Source organism: Salmo salar, chromosome ssa15 (assembly GCF_905237065.1).
Source record: "Salmo salar chromosome ssa15, Ssal_v3.1, whole genome shotgun sequence".
Lineage (NCBI taxonomy): Eukaryota > Metazoa > Chordata > Actinopteri > Salmoniformes > Salmonidae > Salmo > Salmo salar.
In genome coordinates this window covers 78,626,847-78,649,441 of record NC_059456.1, presented here as the reverse complement: position 1 = coordinate 78,649,441, position 22,595 = coordinate 78,626,847, and the positions used below count along the sequence as shown (strand labels likewise).

Genomic DNA, 22,595 nt, shown 5'->3' with positions numbered 1-22,595 from the left:
TGACAGATTGGAAAATCTTCCAGAAGGACAAGCATCTCTGCAGCACTCCACCAATCAGGCTTTTATGGTAGAGTGGCCAGACGGAAGCCACTCCTCAGTAAAAGGCAAATGACAGCCTGCTTGGAGTTTGCCAAAAGGCACCTAAAGGACTCTCAGACCATGAGAAACAAGATTCTCTGGTCTGATGAAACCAAGAAACCAAGAAATCTTTGGTCTGAATGCCAAGCGTCATGTCTGGAGGAAACCTGACACCATCTCTATGGTGAAGCAGGGTGGTGGCAGGATCATATTATGGGGATGTTTTTCAGTGGCTGGAACTGGGAGACTAGTCAGGATCGAGGGAAAGATGAACAGAGAAAAGTACGAAGAGATCCTTGATGAAAACCTGCTCCAGAGTGCTCAGGCTGGGGAGGTTCACCTTCCAACAGGACAATGAACCTAAGCACACAGCCAAGACAATGCGGGAGTGGCTTCGGGACAAGTCTCTGAATGTCCTTGAGTGGCCCAGCCAGAGCCCGGACTTGAACCTGATCGAACATCTCTGGAGAGACTTTAAAATAGCTGTGCAGCAATGCTCCCCCATCCAACTTGACCGAGCTTGAGAGGATCTGCAGAGAAGAATGGGAGAAACTCTCCAAATACAAGTGTACCAAGCTTGTAGCGTCATACCCAAGAAGACTCAAGGCTGTAATCGAGTAAAGGGACTGAATACTTATGTAAATGTGATATTTCATTTTTTGTCTTTGTCATTATGGGGTATTGTGTGTAGATTGATGAGGGAAAAAAATGTGGAAAAAGTCAAGGAGTCTGAATACTTTCCGAATGCACTGTATTTCATTTCTTAGTAGAATTGTAACCACAGACCTTCCAAAAATACTTAATGGGATTTTTCCCACCCTGCTCCATTGTTTTCAATGTAATTCCATTTCAAATATGTCTTCCAGTGCGGCTTTACTTTCGGGGTATTATGACGCATCTGACTGTTCCCTCTCTTTACATTGCTTGGTACCAAGGCCCCAGGTTTCCGGTCTAGAAGCATGCTTTTCACTGTACCCAGAGGACACTTTCGGTATTGCAGTTTAGCTGAAGTCAAGCCCAAAATTAACATTCTCATAGACAGCCTAGTCAGTTGTCCAACTGAATGTATTCAACTGAAATGTGTCTTCCACATTTAACCCAACCCCTCTGGATCAGAAAGGTGCAGGGGGGGTTACTAGCCTTAATCAACATCCACGGCGCCCGGGGAACAATGGGTTAACTACCTTGCTCAGGGGCAGAACAACAGATTTTAACCTTGTCCGCTCGGGATTTGATCCAGCAACCTTCCAGTTACTGGCCCAACGCTCTAACCACTAGGCTACCTGCTGCAGCTCCCATAGAGAAGTCAAATGAGAAAATTGCAAATAATACACTTTACAAAAACATCCATTAACTTATTAAAGTAAATTGTCTTACAGGCTGATTTTTTTCCATCACTCACACCCAAAGATATTAACATTTTATATGAATTCACTCAGTCAAATTTCTGGATGACCTGATGATGTTGTCACTTCTCGCGCTGCTCCAGTGCGCACTAAGTGCTCATGCGCAGGCGTAATCAGCTCTCTAAAACCGGATCTGTACAACCACGAAAGAGTGCATGCAAACATGAGTAGATTACATTGAAAACAATGGTTGTCCATCTTGAAAGTGGGCTCTAGTTCATATATAGCTCAGTGGTTTGGACCGAATAGCTAGCGTGACAGCTAAAATGACTTAGATACTGCTCCCTATTAGATTTTTTCTTACAAAATATCTACATTATGGCATTTACTTATCATAAACTATTTACATATAATAGAAATGTGGGTACAATTGAGGACAAAAATCAAACTTACTCAACCTTTTAAAGGGCACTTGCATTTAATATCACAGGATTTTAAAATTCAATATGGTGCACAATTTCTACTTAAAATCAAAAGGGATGCAAAATGCACTCTATTCGTGGAATGACCCAGCTACTTGTCATGAAAAGTTTATGAAGCGTTTTATGAAGCATTTTATGAAGCGTTTTATGGAGTGGAATTTGCGTGAACAACTCACCTGCATCCTCTGTCCGTGTCTGGAGGGAGGTGGGACTGGGCTCGCCCACTCCCACGCTGTTCTTTGCCACAACTCGAAACTCGTACTCCACCCAGGCATTGAGATCCACCACCGTGGCTGTCAGTGTGTTGCCATCAATTACCTCAGGAACTAGAGACAGAGGGAAATAAAGCTAAGATCAGGCATCACATCAATGTAGATAAACCATCATTTCAATCGAATAGTCCCTTATGGTAAAAAAATATACACGGTTCCCTTTAATCCAAGGATAGGGCATCTACATGATCTGTTGTTGTGGCTCAACATTAAATATTCTTTCACATGTTCATTATCACATGTTTTTATTTTATTTAACCAGGGAAGTCAGTTAAGAACAAATTCTTATTTATAATGACAGCCTACCCCGGCCAAACCCCTACGAAGCTGGGCCAATTGTGCGCCGCCCTATGGGACTCCCAATCACGGCTGGTTGTGATACAGCCTGGAATCGAACCAGGGTCTGTAGTGACGCCTCTAGCACTGAGATACAGTGCCTTAGACCGCCGCACCACTCAGGACCCCAAATGCAGGGATGGAACGTATGGATATTGGGCACTGGCCAGCCGGCCAAGAAGACTGCAATTTTTACTAGCCCGGGTCCAAAATCTGTGCCAAGCCATATTTGAAAACACAGAATTTCACTAGCCGGCAGGCTAGTTGGGAACATTTTCTGCTATACCAGTCTGAAAAGAACTAGCCACAGGCTAGTGGGCTAGCCTAATTTCCATCCCTGATGAAATGTATGACCTATCAATTAAATCTGCACAGATAAACAAAGAGGCTAGATCAATGTGCAGTCCTACCTGTGTCCACCCTTTGCCAGCCCACAGTGAAGGGGGTCCTGGTCTGGATAAGGTAGCTGGTGATGGGGCTGCCGTTATCCCTGCCGCGGCTCCATGAGAGCTGGGCTGTGCTGTCCGTCACCTCGTCCACTGCCACTGTGTCTGGAGGGCCAGGGGGGCCTGACTCGATCGCAAAATAAGCAGAGTTAGAGTCCCCCCCAATGTACACGCACATGCAGGCACGCACACACACACACACCTCTTTATTATCTGCTGCTCCAACAGCTCCTTAATTCAGCTGCCATCCACACCGAGCCAATCTCAAATGACTCCCTATTCCCTATACGGTGCTACTATATGCACGCAAGACTGTTAGTCATTTTGGATAAAACTGTCTGCTAAATGACATACAGTGCCTTCTGAAAGTATTCATACCCCTTGACTAATTCCATGAATCTTTATCCTGAAAAACTCCACAGTCCTTAACGAGTACAAGCATACCCATAACATTCAGCCCCCACTATGCTTGAAAATACGGAGAGTCGTACTCAGTAATGTGTTGTATTGGATTTGCCCCAAACATAACACTTTGTATTCAGGAAAAAAAGTGAATTGCTTTGCCAATTTTTTTTGTTGCAGTATTACTTTAGTGCCTTGTTACAAACACAATGCATGTTTTGGAATATTTTTATTCTGTACAGGCTTCCTTCTTTTCACTATGTCAATCAATTAGGTTAGTATGTGGAGTAACTACAATGTTGTTGATCCATCTTTAGTTTCCTCCTATCATAGCCATTAAACTCTGTAACTGTTTTAAAGTCACCATTGGCCTCATGGTGAAATCCCTGAGCGGTTTCCTTCCTCTCCGGCAACTGAGTTAGGAAAGACGCATGTGTCTTTGTAGTGACTGGGTGTATTGACACACCATCCAAAGTGTAATTAATAACTTCATCATGCTCAAAGGGATATATATTTTTTTACCCATCTACCAATCAGTGCACTTCATTGCGAGGCATTGGAAAACCTCCCTGGTCTTTGTAGTTGAATCTGTCACGACGTGGCCCTTTTTGGTTGTAGATCGTGGCTCCTCCTCTCTCATTCTCTCTCCCACATCAAGTTTTACAATGGTCATAAATACCTGGTAGAAACTGCCATGCAGTATTGAGGGAGAGAGTCTATGGAGAACAGAGCTTCTCTTGCAGAAACTCATAATCCCCAAAATGGGAAAATTAAACAATATTTATATTTTTGAGAATGTGGGAATGGTCCGTGGACACTTAAGGGACAGTCATGTCGAGTGTGTTTTCATTTGGTGATCTCATGAAGGACAGGAAACACACATAACTGTATCTCTTAAAGTGGACATTTCCCAACTGTCAGGTTTACTTCTGAATGTTGCATAAGATGAATGAATAATAGGGGTGAAACGGTACGTGTATTCGGTACAGGGTCCACGGTGCACGGTTCGGTACGCACTGCGAACCGAACAATACATTAATCATATATTCCAGCTAGGAAGATATATATATATATATATATATATATACATATATACATACATACATACATACATATATTTGATTGTAAAAAAATATTATTGCATAAATCCATGTCGTATAAATTAATGTGGGAAAAATATCTATATAAACCCAGCAAAAAAATTAATGTCCTCTCACTGTTTCACAGACAAGTTTCACAGACATGTGACTAACAGAAATGGAATAATGTGTCCCTGAACAAAGGGGGGGGGGGGGTCAAAATCAAAAGTAACAGTCGGTATCTGGTGTGGCCATCAGCTGCATTAAGTACTGCAGTGCATCTCCTCCTCATGGACTGCACCAGATTTGCCAGTTCTTGCTGTGAGATGTTACCCCACTCTTCCACCAAGGCACCTGCAAGTTCCCGGACATTTCTGGAGGAATGGCCCTAGCCCTCACCCTCCGATCCAACAGGTTCCAGACGTACTCAATGGGATTGAGATCCGGGCTCTTCGCTGGCAATGGAAGAACACTGACATTCCTGTCTTGCAGGAAATCATGCACAGAATGAGCAGTATGGCTGGTGGCATTGTCATGCTGGAGGGTCATGTCAGGATGAGCCTGCAGAAAGGGTACCACATGAGGGAGGAGGATGTCTTCCCTGTAACGCACAGCATTGAGATTGCCTGCAATGACAACAAGCTCAGTCCGATGATGCTGTGACACACCGCCCCAGGCCGTGACGGACCCTCCATCTCCAAATCGATCCCGCTCCAGAGTACAGTCCTCGGTGTAACGCTCATTCCTTCGACGATAAACGTGAATCCGACCATCACCCCTGGTGAGACAAAACCGCGACTCGTCAGTGAAGAGCACTTTTTGCCAGTCCTGTCTGGTCCAGCGACGGTGTGTTTGTGCCCATAAGCGATGTTGTTGCCGGTGATGTCTGGTGAGGACCTGCCTTACAACCGGCCTACAAGCCCTCAGTCCAGCCTCTCTCAGCCTATTGCGAACAGTCTGAGCACTGATGGAGGGATTGTGCGTTCCTGGTGTAACTCGGGCAGTTGTGGTTGCCATCCTGTACCTGTCCCGCAGGTGCGATGTTCGGATGTACTGATCCTGTACAGGTGTTGTTACACATGGACTGCCACTGCGAGGACGATCAGCTGCCCGTCCGGTCTCCCTGTAGCGCTGTCTTAGGCGTCTCACAGTACGGACATTGCAATTTATTTCCCTGGCCACATCTTCAGTCCTCACGCCTCCTTGAAGCATGCCTAAGGCACGTTCACGCAGATGAGCAGGGACCTTGAGCATCTTTCTTTTGGTGTTTTTCAGAGTCAGTAGAAAGGCCTCTTTAGTGTCCTAAGTTTTCATAACTGTTACCTTAATTGCCTTCTGTCTGTAAGCTGTTAGTGTCCCCGTTCCACAGGTGCATGTTCATTAATTGTTTATGGTTCATTGAACAAGCATGGGAACTAGTGTTTAAACCCTTTACAATGAAGATCTGTGAAGTGATTTGTATATTTACAAATTATCTTTGAACGACAGGGTCCTGAAAAAGGGCCGTTTCTTTTTTTTCAGAGTTTAGTAATAAAGTTGTCTTAAAAAAAAGAAAGTTGTTTTGTCTTGTAGCTGTATGCAGCTCCGCTCATTAGTTATTTCACTCCAGCGAGAACAGAGCTAAGAGACCGTCGTAGCATCAATTAGCTGATGAAGGAATTAGCAGTTAGCTAAATGCAAAGGAGCAACATGGCAAGCCAGAACTAGAAGACGCCCCAGTATCATTCAGGTCTGCCGTCTGGGAACATTTCGGTTTCCCTGTAAACTATAACAGGCTTTGCCAACGAGTGGTGGATAAAACTTCTACAACATGTATGCTCTGTTCATTGCCGATAGACTATTCATGTGGTTATACGAGTAACATGACTACTCATTTGCCCCGACATCCCCCCAAAGTGCGGCTGACTCCGGTAGGGCTAAAGAAATCAACACAGCGATAGCAAAATTCATTCAGATATGAGACCCTTCTCTGTGGTAGAGAATGCGGGGTTCAGAAACATGTTTAAAGTGGTCGTGCCGCGCTTCACTATTCCTTCCCGTACACATTTTGCCCAGACATTAATACCTGCCTCATACAAAAAAAAAAAAAGACAACTTGAGAGCGAGTTGTACGCGGTCAGTTGTACACGGTCAGTTGCTCTAACAGAGAGTTGGACGGCTAGAGCTACAGAGAGCTATTTTACTGTAACGGCTCATCTCATTACGGCAGAGTGGGAGATAAAAAGCCCTGTCTTTCAAACACGTCCCCTTGAGAGTAGTCACACCAGTGTAAACTTGGGGGAAGAGCTAAGGGAAGTAGTTGCAGTGTGGAAGTTGGAGAGGGATAATGAAACGATTCCTGTGACCACTGACAACACTAGAAATATTGTAAATGCAGTTGCACTAGCTGGATTGGGGCCACAGATAGGATGCTTTGCTCACATTATTAATCTAGCATCTCAAAAAGCAATGTTAGTGAATCCAATCTCTCGCCTCCTAGCAAATATCAGGAAGGTGGTATCCTTCTTTCACAAAAGCACAACTACTGCACATTTTTACGAGACAAAACAGGAGATGCCGGAGCTGCCAAACCACAAACTAATCCAAGATGTCCCTACTAGATGGAATTCAAGCCATGACATGGTTGAGAGATACCTTGAGCAGAAAGTTGAGGTGTATTCTACACTGACTGATCAAGATGTGAGGAAGAAGGTCAAAGGTATTGTGACTTTGTCTGAAAATGACATAAGACTAGCAGAGGAAGTTATCAAAGTGTGCAAACCTCTCAAAACAGTCACAACACTGATATGCACATCAGTTTCCATGGTCCTGCCTATGAAAACAATGATCCTGAAATCAATGGTGGCATCTGATGAAGATGAACCCGCAGTAAGGGATGTCAAGACTGCTATCAGAGTTAACCTGGAGCCTAGATATGCTGACCCTGGTGTCCAAGACTTCTTACACAAGAGAACCGCTTTGGACCCCAGGTTCAAGTCCCTGCTGCACCTGGATGCTGCTGCTTGTCTGAGAGTCTACAATGAAGTCACAGCAGAGATTGTGACCAATACACAATAGGTATTGTATTTGTTTTGTTCATGTGACATTTATTATTTAATTAATTTGTGATTTATTTAACAATTATTATAAAGTAATATATATATTTCTAACATCAAATCATATTTTTAAAGCCACTTCAGAGATAGTAATTTTCATCTAATTTAATTCTGCAGGGTCAAGCCATAGATACCACAGGAACCAACCCCTCTCCAGAGACGGCAGACGACAGGGGTTCTCCTCCAGAAAAGAAATCTGCCATGGCTGAGCTTTTTCTGGAGTTGTTCACGACCCAGGAGCAGGGAACTAAGTCAAAGGTCAAGGTGATAGAGGAGGAGGTGACCTTATACAGGGAAGTAGACTGTATTCCCCTGGATGAGATCCACTTACAGTTGAAGTCGGAAGTTTACATACACTTAGGTTGGAATCATTAAAACTCGTTTTTCAACCACTCCACAAATTTCTTGTTAACAAACTATAGTTTTGGCAAGTCGGTTAGGACATCTACTGTGTGCATGACAAGTCATTTTTCCAACAATTGTTTACAGACAGATTATTTCACTTTTATAATTCACTGTATCACAATTCCAGTGGGTCAGAAGTTTACTAAGTTGACTGTGAATTTAAATAGCTTGTAAAATTCCCGAAAATTATGTCATGGCTTTAGAAGTTTCAGACTATGGTTTGCAACTGCACATGGGGACAAATATCGTACTTTTCGGAGAAATGTCCTCTGGTCTGATGAAACAAAAATAGAACTGTTTGGCCATAATGAAGATCGCTATGTTTGGATGAGGCTTGCAAGCCAAAGAACACCATCCCAACCGTGTAGCACGGGGGTGGCAGCATCATGTTGTGGGGGTGCTTTGCTGCAGGAAGGACTGGTGCACTTCACAAAATAGATGGCATCATGAGGCAGGACAATTATGTGGATATATTATTGAAGCAACATCTCAGGACATCAGTCAGGAAGTTAAAGCTTGGTCGCAAATGGGTCTTCCAAATGGACAATGACCCCAAGCATACTTCCAAAGTTGTGGACAACAAAGTCAAGGTATTGGAGTGGCCATCACAAAGCCCTGACCTAAATCCTATAGAAAACTTTTGGGCAGAACTGAAAAGCGTGTGCGAGCAAGGAGGCCTACAACCCCGACTCAGTTACACCAGCTCTGTCAGGAGGATTGGGCCAAAATTCACCCAACTTATTGTGGGAAGCTTGTGGAAGGCTACCCGAAACGTTTGGCCCAACTCAAACAATTTAAAGTCAGTGCTACAGTACCAAATACTAATTGACTGTATGTAAACTTCTGACCCACTGGGAATGTGATGAAAGACATAAAAGCTGAAATAAATCATTCTCTCTACTATTATTCTGGCATTTCACATTCTTAAAATAAAGTGGTGATCCTAACTGACCTAAAACAGGGAATTTTTACAATGATTAAATGTCAGGAATTGTGAAAAACTGAGTTTAAATGTATTTGGCTAAGGTGTATGTAAACTTCTGACTTCAACTGTACATGGTGGAAGACCAAAGAGTTAACGTTGCCATGTTAGCAAGGCACTACCTGGCTGTGCCTGGGACCTCTGTCCCTAGCGAAAGGGTATTCTCCACAGCGGCTGCCTTTGTCACAGCAAGCCTATCTGTGCTCACTGGAGATAATTTGGATAGACTAATCTTCTTAAAGAAAAACTTGAAAATCGGATAAAAATGTTTTGATTTTAGATTTTTTTTCAAATAACCAGTAATCGTGGCTGAATGACATTTTACATTTACATTTCAGTCATTTAGCAGACGCTCTTATCCAGAGCGACTTACAGTAGTGAATGAATACATTTCATACATTTCATGCATTTTTTAATTTTTAATTTATTTTTTGTACTGGCCCCCAATGGGAATCGAACCCACAACCCTGGCGTTGCACACACCAACTGAGCCACAGGGAAGACCTGTGTGCATATCCAATGACGACATGGATATTCAGCTAGCGGGATATATGCTGCACCGGCAGGATAGAACAGCACACTCCGGTAAGACGAGGGGGGGCGGCCTGTGCATATCTGTAAACAACAGCTGGTGCACAAAATCTAAGGCAGTCTCTAGATTTTGCTCGCCTGAAGTAGAGTATATTGTGATAAATTGCAGGCCACACTACTTGCCTAGAGACTTCTCAGCTATACTTTTCGTGGCTGTTTATTTACCACCACAAACAGATGCTGGCACTGAGACCGCACTCAGGCAGCTGTATAAGGAAATAAGCAAACAGGAAACCACTCACCCAGAGGCGGCGCTCCTAGTGGCCAGAGACTTTAACCTCACTAGGGTAGGGGGCAGCATTCGGAATTTTGGATGAAAAGCGTGTCCAAAGTAAACTGCCTGCTACTCAGGTCCAGAAGCTAGGATATGCATATAATTGGTAGATTTGGATAGAAAACACTCTAAAGTTTCCAAAACTGTTAAAATAATATCTGTGAGTATAACAGAACTGATATGGCAGGCGAAAACCTGAGGAAAATCCATCCAAGAAGTGCCTTTATTTTGAAATGCCTGTTTTTCCATTGAAAGCCTATCCACCATACAAAGACTTATGATGCCGTTAACGATCTCTATGCCTTCTACAACATGTGGCCAGTCTTTAGGCATTGTTTCAGGCTTTTACTCTGAAAAATGAGGGAGAAACAGCACATTCACAGTGTGGACAGTGTACATTTCCAGACATGTAGCCAGCGCACGACCGGGAGCGCGCCTTTCTTGTTTTTCCTTTTCTATTGACGAAGCTTTTGTCCCGTTGAAATATTATCGATTATTTATGACAAAAACAACTTAACCTGTTGGGTCTAGGGGGCAGCATTTGCACGTCTGGATAAAAAAAAATGTACCCGATTTAATCTGGTTACTAATCCTACCCAGTAACTAGAATATGCATATACTTATTATATATGGATAGAAAACACTCTAAAGTTTCTAAAACTGTTTGAATGGTGTCTGTGAGTATAACAGAACTCATTTGGCAGGCAAAACCCTGAGACATTTTCTGACAGGAAGTGGATACCTGATGTGTTGTATTGACTTTAAACCTATCCCATTGAAAAACACAGGGGCTTGGGAATATTTTGGCACTTCCTATTGCTTCCACTAGATGTCACCAGCCTTTACAAAGTGTTTTGAGTCTTCTGGAGGGAGATCTGACCGAACAAGAGCCATGGAACGATGATGTCCCATTAGACACCTGGCGCGAGTTCATGTTGGGTACCCTCGTTCCAATACGTTATAAAAGAGTATGCATTCGTCCACCTTGAATATTATTCATGTTCTGGTTAAAAAAGGCCCTAATGATTTATGCTATACAACGTTTGACATGTTTGAACGAACGGAAATATATTTTTTCCCCTCGTTCATGACGAGAAGTCCGGCTGGCTTACATCATGTGCTAACGAGACGGAGATTTTTGGACATAAATGATGAGCTTTTTTGAACAAAACTACATTCGTTATGGACCTGTGATACCTGGAAGTGACATCTGATGAAGAGAATCAAAGGTAATGGATTATTTACATAGTATTTTCGATTTTAGATCTCCCCAACATGACGTCTAGTCTGTATCGCAACGTGTATTTTTCTGGGCGCAGTGCTCAGATTATTGCAAAGTGTGATTTCCCAGTAAGGTTATTTTTAAATCTGGCAAGTTGATTGAGTTCAAGAGATGTAAATCTATAATTCTTTAAATGACAATATAATATTTTACCAATGTTTTCTAATTTTAATTATTTAATTTGTGACGCTGACTTGACTGCCGGTTATTGGAGGGAAACGATTTCCTCAACATCAATGCCATAGTAAAACGCTGTTTTTGGATATAAATATGAACTTGATAGAACTAAAAATGCATGCATTGTCTAACATAATGTCCTAGGAGTGTCATCTGATGGAGATTGTAAAAGGTTAGTGCATCATTTTAGCTGGTTTTATGGTTTTGGTGACCCTGTCTTTGACTTGACAAAACATTACACACAACTCTTGTAAATGTACTGTCCTAACATACTCTAAATTTATGCTTTCGCCGTAAAACCTTTTTGAAATCGTAAAACGTGGTTAGATTAAGGAGATGTTTATCTTTCAAATGGTGTAAAATAGTTGTATTTTTGAAAAATTTGAATTTTGACATTTATTTGGATTCAAATTTGCCGCTCTTGAAATGCACCTGCTGTTGATGGAGTGCACCACGGGTGGCACGCTAGCGTCCCACCTAGCCCCAAGAGGTTAAGGATTGATTATAAACATCGTTTGACATGTTTCTACGAACCTTTATGGTACTTTTTAGATTTTTCGTCTGTCTTTTGTGACCGCGCTTTGTTCCAATGGAATACTGAAAAAAACGCACCAACAAAATTGAGCTTTTTGGACATAAAGAGGGACATTATCGAACAAAATGAACATTTATTGTGCGATAAAGGTTAAAATGTCAATTGCATCATGTTTACACTTTTGGCTGTGTGCCCACAGTTAAGTTGTGAGCCTCCACAGTTAAGTTGAAGTATTAAATGTTTTATCGCCATTGTGGAACAAATTGTTTTCATCTTGGGAACTATACTATACATTTATCGCATGGTTTGCTTTCGCCGTAAAGTCTTTTTGAAATCTGACACCGTGGTTGGATTAACAAGAAGTTTATCTTTAAACCCATGTATAACACTTGTATGTTTCATGAATTTCTATAATGAGTATTTCTGTTTTTGAATTTGGTGCTCTGCAATTTCACTGGATGTTGGCCAGGTGGGACGGTAGCGTCCCACAGACCCTAGAGAAGTTAATGCAGGGAAACTTAAATCAGTTCTACCAAATCTCTATCAACATGTTAAATGTGACACCTCCCGGGTGGCGCAGTGGTAGCTGTGCCACCAGAGATTCTGGGTTCAAGCCCAGGCTCTCCCAGGGAGGCCCATGGGGCGGGGCACAATTGGCCCAGCGTCGTTAGGGAGGGTTTGGCCGGTAGGGATATCCTTGTCTCATCGCGCACTAGTGACTCCTGTGTCAGGCTGGGCGCAGTGCACGCTGACCAAACACAGGTGTTTCCTCCGATACATTGGTGCGGCTGGCTTCCGGGTTGGATGTGCATTGTGTCAAGAAGCAGTGCAGCTAGGTTGGGTTGTGTTTTGGAGGGCTCTCGACCTTTGCCTCTCCTGAGTCCGTGCGGGAGTTGCAGCGATGAGACAAGACTGTAACTACTACCAATTGGATACCATGAAATTGAGGAGAAAAAAGGGGTAAAACAAAAAAACAACAACAAAAAATATGTTAAATGTGCAACCAGAGGGAAAAAACTCTAGATCACCTGTACTCCACACACAGAGATGCGTACAAAGCTCTCCCTCGCCCTCCATTTGGTAAATCTGACCACAACTCTATCCTCCTGATTCCTGCTTACAAGCAAAAATTAAAGCAGGAAGCACCAGTGACTCGGTCTATAAAAAAGTGGTCAGATGAAGCAGATGCTAAACTACAGGACTGTTTTGCTATCACAGACTGGAACATGTTCCGGGATTCTTCCGATGACATTGAGGAATACACCACATCAGTCACTGGCTTTATCAATAAGTGCATCGAGGACGTCGTCCCCACAGTGACTGTACGTACATACCCCAACCAGAAGCCATGGATTACAGGCAACATTCGCACTGAGCTAAAGGGTAGAGCTGCCGCTTTCAAGGTGCGGGACTTTAACCCGGAAGCTTACAAGAAATCCCACTATGCCCTGCGAAGAAACATCAAACAGGCAAGGTGTCAATACAGGGCTAAGAATGAATCATACTACACTGGCTCAGATGCTCGTCGGATGTGGCAGGGCTTGCAAACTATTACAGACTACAAAGGGAAGCACAGCCGTGAGCTGCCCAGTGACACGAGCCTACCAGACGAGCTAAATCACTTCTATGCTTGCTTCGAGGCAAGCAACACTGAGGCATGCATGAGAGCATCAGCTGTTCTGGACGACTATGTGATCACTCTCTCCGTAGCCGACGTGAGTAAAACCTTTAAACAGGTCAACATACACAAGGCGGCGGGGCCAGACGGATTACCAGGACGTGTGCTCTGTGCTTCTGTGTAAGCATTTCACTGTAAGGTCTACACCTGTTGTATTCGGCGCATGTGACAAATAAACTTTGATTTGATCAAATGGTCCTATTTTGTTTAAGACACTGCTTATTTGACTTAATTTTGATATATGCTGCTGGACTATGCACTCTTGTTGAAGTTCTGTTTTAAATGACTAGGCACTGCTGTTTTTTGTTGTCCCTTTGTTTCCATATGCTCCTGGGAATTCAAGCTACCCATGTTTACTATTATAATAAATGGAAAATCTAAATACAAATTACATATTTCTCAGGCATTTATTTTGTCGATGTTTCGAAACTGTACCAAACTGTGACGCCACTGTACCGTATCATACCAAACAGTGAGTTTTGTGAACTGTTTCACCCTTAATGAATAAGTATAAGAATACTTTTGAAAAGATAACAATAGGCCCAAGAGACCAGACAGCGTGTAGTGTTGGCTACACAGCTGGAAATGGTTAAACTCTGAGACTATCGATCACTACAGAATAAGAGCAAATCCTAGACGTAGAATTACTAGTCTGCAGCTGGAAATTATGTAAGTCTAGCGCGAGAAAACCAACAACCGCGGAAGCATCTATTCCATGCACCGACCATCTGTACGCCTGACGTATCCATTACAACAGACACTATCCAGAGCCGCTGAGAAAGCGGCAACTATGAAAGACATTGTGACTTTTGTGGAAGTTAACGAGAGACTCTCTGATGAACTGACTCTCCAGCAGACGGACCGGCGATTCCAACAGAGAAGACAACAACGGCATACGGGTGTAAATACATACATTTCAATGAATATAATTATCAACTGTGTGTAGTGGATCCATTTTATCTTTCCCGCTTTTTATCTGTCCTCACCCCTTTCCATTGTCTACCAAGCCGTCATACTGGTTTAGCCCACTAGGGACTTATCAATGCATTGTGTTAGTAACCAATAACTATATGTTTGTTTATGTAATTCTGTGATTTGATTAGTTAGTTAGTAAATAAACAATTAAGCCAATTTGTATATCGCTGATTCATTATGGAGGCTAGGGTTCGTGCAGATATCCAAGGGTTTGCGACGTTCAGTAATGAGAACTGATGAGGTAATAATAATACATAAATACTGAAGAGTCGATTCGGGAAATAGAGACTGTATGTGTGGGGTACAGAGATGAGATGTGATTCAAAAATCATGTTAAACACTATTATTGCACACAGAGTGAGTCTATGCAACTTACAGATGGATGAAAATGTACAGAATGGTTACCTGAAAGAAAATGGGGGAGGGTCATGCTTTTTTAATTTCAGTGAAGGGGAGGGTTTAGTATTTTTTTTACATCTAGTCAAGGGGAGTGTCATGTAATTTGTAATTGATGAAATTTCAATTTCACAGTGTTTTAGAATTAGTTGCTTATTAGGCTATACTGTATATCGATGTGTGCCCTCATCTCTGATTCTCAGCTGGGCGCACAATATCAATTGCGTCTATAGGCTATTTCGTGTGGTCTCAATCAAATTATCAACAGCTTATAGGCTACAAGGTGCATGCTTGAAGAAGCACAGAGCAAAGTTATACAGTATTTCTGAGATAGCTGCTGGGATGGTGTAAATAGGTAGAATGACGCCGGAGGGGATGGCTGCCGTTTTACGGGCTCCTAACCAACTGTGATATTTTGCTAGTTTTCTTCGCATTGTTTCTAACTTTTTTTATAAACGTATTTTGTACATAATGTTGCTGCTACCGTCTCTTATGACCGAAAATAACTTCTGAACATCAGAACAGCGATAACACACCTCGAACTGGACAAAGATTTTTTCTTTAACGAGTCTGATGCAAAGGATATACTGCTTTCTAGGGAACGGGCCCAAATCCCCGTCAATTGCGTGAAGAAAAAACGGAGAAAAAGGGGACGGAGGTCAGGCTGCCTTCTGAGAATTCGTAGGAGAGTGAGTAAAACTCCACTACGATCCGTTATATTGGCCAACGTGCAATCATTGGAAAACAAAATGGATGATATACGATCAAGACTATCCTACCAAGGGGACATTAAAAACTGTAATATCTTACGTTTCACCGAGTCGTGGCTGAACGACGACACATAATATAGAGCTGGCAGGATTTTCCATGCATTGGCAGGACAGAGAAGCTACGTCTGGTAAGACGAGGGGCGGGGGTATGTGTCTATTTGTCAATAACAGCTGGTGCGCGATGTCTAATATTAAAGAAGTCTCAAAGTATTGCTCGCCTGAGGTAGAGTACCTTATGAAAAGCTGTAGACCACATTATCTACCAAGAGGGTTCTCATCTATATTATTCGTAGCCGTCTATTTACAACCACAAACCGATGCTGGCACTAAGACGGCACTCAACCAGCTGTATAAGGCCAAAAGCAAAGAAGAAAATGCTCATCTAGAAGCGGTGCTCCTAGTGGCCAGGGACTTTAATGCAGGCAAAATTAAATCCATTTTACCTAATTTCTACCAGCACGTCACACGTGCAACCAGAGGAAAAACAACTCTTGACCACCTTTACTCCACACAGATGCATACAAAGCTCTCCCCCGCACTCCATTTGGCAAATCTGAACATAATTCTATCCTCCTGATTCCTGCTTACAAGCAAAAACTAAAGCATGAAGTACCAGTGACTCGCTCAATAAATGGTCAGATGACCCGGATGCTACACTACAGGACTGTTTTGCTAGCACAGATGGGAGTATGTTCTGGGATTCATCCAATGGCATTGAGGAGTATACCACCTCAGTCATCAGCTTCATCAATAAGTGCATCAACGACGTCGTCCCTACAGTGACCGTACGTACATATCAAAACCCGAAGCCATGGATTACAGGCAACATCCGCATCGAGCTAAAGGCTAGAGCTGCCGCTTTCACGGAGCGGGACACTAATCCGGACGCTTATAAGAAATCCTGCTATGCCCTCTGACGAACCATCAAACAGGCAAAGAGTAAATACAGGATTAAGATTGAATCCTACTACAACGGCTCTGACGTTCGTCGGATGTGGCAGGGCTCGAAAACTATTACGGACTACAAAGGGAAACCCAGCCGTGAGCTGCCCAGTGACGCGAGCATACCAGACGAGCTAAATGCCTTCTATGCTCGCTTCGAGGCGAGCAACACTGAAGCATGCATGAGAGCACCAGCTGTTCCGGACGACTGTGTGATAACGCTCTCGGTAGCCGATGTGAGCAAGACCTTTAATCAGGTCAACATTCACAAAGCCGCGGGCCAGACGGATTACCAGGACGTGTACTGAAAGCATGCACGGACCAACTGTCAAGTGTCTTCACTGACATTTTCAACCTCTCCCTGACCGAGTCTGTAATACCTACATGTTTCAAGCAGACCACCATAGTCCCTGTGCCTAAGGACGCGAAAGTAACCTGCTTAAATGATTACCATGAAGTGCTTTGAAAGACCGCTCATGGCTCACATCAACAGCATCATCCCGGATACCCTAGACCCACTCCAATTCGCATACCGAGCTGATCGTGGACTAAAGGAAAAGGCGGGCCGAACAGGCCCCCATTAACATCGACTGGGTTGTAGTGGAGTTTCTCCAGGACTATTTACACTGCTGCTACTTGCTGTTTGTTATCTATGCATAGTCACTTTACCCCTACCTATGTGTACAAACTACCTCGACTAACCTGTACCCCCGCACATTGACTCGGTACTGGTACCCCCTGTATATAGCCATGTTTTTGTTATTTTATTGTGTTACTTTTTATTATTTTTTACTTTAGCTAATTTGGTAAATATTTCCTTAACTCTTTCTTGAACTGCATTGTTGGTTAAGGGCTTGTAAGTAAGCATTTCATGGTAAGGTTGTATTCGGCGCAGGTGACAAATAAAGTTTGATTTAATTTGATAAAACTAGGCTGCATTACACAGCGCAATGGATATTCCAACCCTGAGCCCTGGCCTGCTCTGCTCTTTCTGATCAAATACTTTTTGTGTGCTGCTTAACCAATGGCTGTGCTGTATAGGGCTACGGTGGCAGTTTAGAAGGAGTGCCAAAGGTTTCTTTCGATTTTTTTGTTGTTGATTAGGCCTAGTCCCAAAAATGTGTGGACTAGCCTATAGCCTATGTTCTGTTCAGTTTGAGAAGGAGAGTGCAAAGATGAGGAGGGCCAGAGGTCAACTTTGATAGCTTGCTATAATAGCTATAATAGATTTTTATTAAAAACATTATGTTTCTTGGCCATGATGTATTTATCAGAGTTATTGACCTCACAATAAGCCAGATTGGAGTAATTTACATAGTGGTGCTGAAACTTGTAGCAGAAGCAGTGGCACAATCGGAAATGGACAGCTCATGATGCTGAAAGGCGAATTTGAGTAGGCATAATTTATTTCAACCGCCTTTATTTTATTTAGACTTTACTAACAACAAGAGGGCTTTGTGGTTGGAGCCTATTTCTTCCTATTTAAGAAATAAGAGGTAGACCTACCTGTTTGACAAACGAAGTTAGGCTACAGGCTGCTATAACCAATAGATTTGTCAGTCAATTCCTCCACCCATCACTTTAAATAGCCTACCTCCATGTCAGTGAAGGGCTGTTAAGTAAAAAAAAAAGAAACAAGCTGTAAAATACCCAGGAAAGACATCACTCCGATGCATATGGGGATATAATTGTTTTGTTTCTTTGACATTCAGAGGCTGGCTTTGCTTGGGAAGTAATCTAATTCTGTCACTATCAATTGATTAAGCTATTCACTTTCTGTACAACCCAGACAACCTTTAGGGAAACACTTCTGATCATCTCTCATTGGGTTAAGCCACGGAAGAATTAGCCAGGAGATAAAGCTTATATTTTTCTGTGTCGGTAGGCCTACTCTGTCTGGGGTGGAAAGGTAGGCCTAACTTTTGAAAATATCATGCTCAGATTCCTAACGACATCTCAGATTCAATTATTTGTAAACATGGACAGTTTCTTTACAAACAAGACACACTGAAGATGAACACATCTCTCTGTCAATTCTTAGCCTGTAATTTTGGTAATTTGTGTGGTATTAAGAAAAAGACTCCGCTAATATGTAAAATGATGTTGAATTGCATGAAATGTTTATAAAAGGCCGACCTGCAAATACAATGCAATGCTATTACTATAAAGGAGATCTTACACCCCATGTTGTCTGCGAACCCACAACCTTCTGGCCCACAGCCCTGTGCCCTATCAAAATTCACGCATTGCTATGTAATGCTTAAAAGACGTAGAACAGTTTCTAAAACTGCACATCTTAGGCTCTGGCCTGTCCAAGAAGTGGGGGTAAACGGTAGACATGTTATCTTTGTTTGAATTATTATTTTGGATATAGGGTAGGGTTACTTGTTGTTTTTTTCAACCATTTAGGGATGGTTAAGGTAAAATATATTTTGCTGAAGGGAGGGCCATCCATTTTCATTTCAGAGAGGTCCGATTTTCTCCATGTAACCCTTATTCTAAATAACGTTCATTCCAATTACGCACGGCCGCAATGCGGTCACTCTCCATCTCCACCCCTGATGTGGAAATGCGATACCCTAGGAAGGAGATGGCCTGCTGAAAGAATAGGCATTTCTCAGCCTTGACGTACAGGTCATGCTCCAACAGTCGTCCAAGTACCTTGCGCACCAAGGACACATGTAGCGTGTAGCGGAGTATATCAGAATGTCATCGATATACACCACTACACCCTGCCCGTGCAGGTCCCTGAAAATCTTGTCTACAACGGATTGGAAGACTGATGGAGCATTCATTAACACATACGGCATGACGAGGTACTCATAATGCCCTGAGGAGGTACTAAACGCTGTCTTCCACTCGTCTCCCTCCCGGATACGCACCAGGTTGTACGCACTCCTGAGATCCAGTTTAGTGAAGAAGCGCGCCCCGTGCATTGACTCAATCGCCATGGCGATAAGAGGTAGCGGGTAACTGTACTTCACCGGGATTTGATTGAGACCTCGATAGTCAATGCATGGGCGCAGACCTCCATTCTTCTTCTTCACAAAAAAGAAACTCGAGGAGGCGGGTGAAGTGGAGGACCGAATGTACCCTTGACGCAGTGATTCGGAGACATATCTCTCCATAGCTGCCGTCTCCGCTTGCGACAGGGGATACACGTGACTCCTGGGAAGTGCAGCGTCTACCAGGAGATTTATCGCACAATCCCCCCGTCGATGGGGTGGTAATTGAGTCGCCTTCTTTTTACAGAAGGCGAGAGCCAAATCAGCATATTCTGGGGAAATGCGCATGGTGGAGACCTGGTCTGGACTTTCCACCATGGTAGCACCAACGGAAACCCCTACACACCTCCCCGAGCACTCTCGCGACCAGCCCGTGAGGGCCCTCTGTTGCCAGGAAATGGTGGTGTTATGATGAGCCAACCAGGGAAGGCCTAGTACCACGGGAAACGCAGGTGAGTCAATGAGGAAGAGACTGATTCTCTCCTCGTGACCCCCCGCGTCTCCATGGCCAGGGAGATGGTGGCTTCCTTGATTAGCCCGGACCCTAATGGTCGACTATCCAGAGTGTGTACCGGGAAAGGTCTAACCATAGGAATAATGGGGATCCCTAAACTAAGGGCAAACGCTCTGTCGATAAAGTTCCCAGCTGCGCCTGAATCGACAAGCGCCTTATGCTGGGAATGCGGGGAAAACTCAGGAAAACAAACAGGTACAAACAGGTGGACAACAGAGGACTCTGGATGAGAGTGGTGCAGACTCACCTGCCTCAACTCCCAGAGGAACCAACCCGGCACTGACCGGCAGTGTGCCCTCTGCGGCCACAGATGGTGCACGTGAAGGCCCCTCCTCCAGCCTCCCTACGCGCAGCCCCTCCCAGCTCCATGGGCACCGGAGCGGGGGTGCTGGAAGATGGAACTGACAGAGCCCCCTCTGGACGTCCGCAGGTGACCAGCAGGTTATCCAACCGGATGGACAGATCCACCAGTTGGTCAAAAGTGATGGCGGAATCCCTGCAGGCCAACTCCCGTCGGACGTCCTCGCACAGGCTGCATCGGTAGTGGTGAGGGCCCTGTCGTTCCATCCTGCTCCGGCGGCCAAGGTCTGGAATTCCAGTGCGAACTCCTGTGCGCTCTTCGTCCCCTGCCTCAAATGGAAGAGCCGTTCCCCCGCCACTCTACTTTCGGGCGGATGGTCGAAGACGGCCCGGAAGCGGCGGGTGAACTCCTCGAAGTGGTCCAACGCCGCGTCTCCTTCTCCCCATACGGTGTTTGCCCACTCCAGAGCTCTCCCCGAGAGGCATGAGACGAGGGCGGACACTCTCTCCCTTCCTGAGGGAGCTGGGTGAACGGTGGCCAGGTATAGGTCCAGTTGTAAGAGGAACCCCTGGCACTGTGCTGCCGTCCCATCATACTCCCTGGGAAGTGAGAGACGCATCCCACTGGAACTGGATCCGGACGGGACGGGTAGAGGTAACCCCGGTTGGGCTGGTCGAGGCGCTGGAGATCCATGGTCTGGACAACGCGATCCATCATGGCACCGAGATGATGCAGCATTGCCGCGTGTTCCTGAATGCGCTCCTCGACTCCTCTGACCGGGGTACCTGCTCCTGCTGACTCCATGGTGTGATATTCTGTCAATGGTGTGCGTACTGGGAGCGGAGTCAGGTGCAGGAGAGCAGAGAGTTGTGAATAGGTGTACACTTTATTTAGGCAGGAGAAACCAACAGACGGACGCCACTGCGTCGAAACCTCCAGCCAATTGGCAAAAGCAAAACGCGCAAACAGTCACAATAAATATGTACAAACAAATAAACATACCTCGTGAATAAAACACGGAATAAACGCACATCAGTCTAGCGCGTCAAAATTGACACGTCACAAAACAATATCACACAAAGACATGAGGGGGAACAGAGGAATAAATACATGTAGAGTGATTGGGGAATGAAAACCAGGTGTGCAGGGAATAAGACAAAGCGGCGATGGCTAGAAAGCCGGTGACGTCGACCGCCGATCGCCGCCTGAACAAGGAGAGGAGCCGACTTCAGCGGAAGTCGTGACACCAATATTATGTGATTGTTAAGCAACATTTACTCCTGAACTTATTTAGGCTTGCCATAACAAAGGGGTGGAATACTTGACTCAAGACATTTCAGCTTTTCAATAATATGTAAACATTTTGAAAAACATAATTCCACTTTGACATTATGGGTTATTGTGTGTTCAGGCTGTAACACAACAAAATGTGAGAAAAAGTCAAGGGGTGTGAATACTGTCTGAAGGCACTGTATATTATTGTATATTATCTTGAATTGGCCAGAGCCAAAATACAGAGAAAGATATGTCTCTTGCCCAAAGCTCACTATGTGCTGTAATAGAAAAAACACTATTAATAAGGAATAGGAAGCACTTCAGGCTTATACATTTTTTCCCTCTAATTCTCCTCCTCTCACTCATAAACAGTACTGTAGTAGTCACAGGGCTACATTAAAAGGTGAAAATGAAAACCATCTCTGTAGCCTTCGAGAACCCACGTTTTTATTATTTCGTTTTATTATCCAACCAATTAGAGGGGCTGATGTTTAAAGCTCATCTGCTGTTTCCTGTTGTAATAAAGGTGTCAGTTCGCCAAAGCTAATACATAGACCACCAACGAACAATGAGAGTAAGAACCACAGAATGAAATAAATATTTAATCATATCTATGCTAGGACCACTGACACACACACATAATGTATAATAACTGTCAAAAGTTGTTGTGATTCGCACGTTAACAATTTGAATGGTGTCGTATTGTGCATTAATTGTATTAATGTTGTTTAACAACACCCACCTTTGTTCTTCAAAGCCTAAACACTGTACTGTAAATCTATGTCCTATAATAAAGACATGCTAAATATATTACATTTAGAATGTCAACATCAGCTTCATTTTTACGATATCGATCTATGTAAAACTCATTAGCTCTTCCCAATAAGAAGCTTTGATATGTCGCCCTCATTAAAACCTATTAATGGAACCTATAATCAAAGATCAGTTCTTTATCTC

General features: G+C 43.7%; 1 protein-coding gene across 1 annotated transcript in view; it reads right to left on the bottom strand.

Annotated features, from left to right (window-relative positions):
• cntn3a.2 (contactin 3a, tandem duplicate 2) overlaps positions 1 to 22,595 on the bottom strand; it is a 72,167-nt gene that overhangs the window by 27,379 nt on the left and 22,193 nt on the right. The window contains exons 15-16 of the mRNA XM_014145830.2: positions 2,925 to 3,083; positions 2,083 to 2,232 (exon numbers count right to left, since the gene is read on the bottom strand). Of these exons, the coding sequence (XP_014001305.1) occupies positions 2,083 to 2,232; positions 2,925 to 3,083 (309 nt within the window). The remainder of the gene's footprint in view (positions 1 to 2,082; positions 2,233 to 2,924; positions 3,084 to 22,595) is intronic.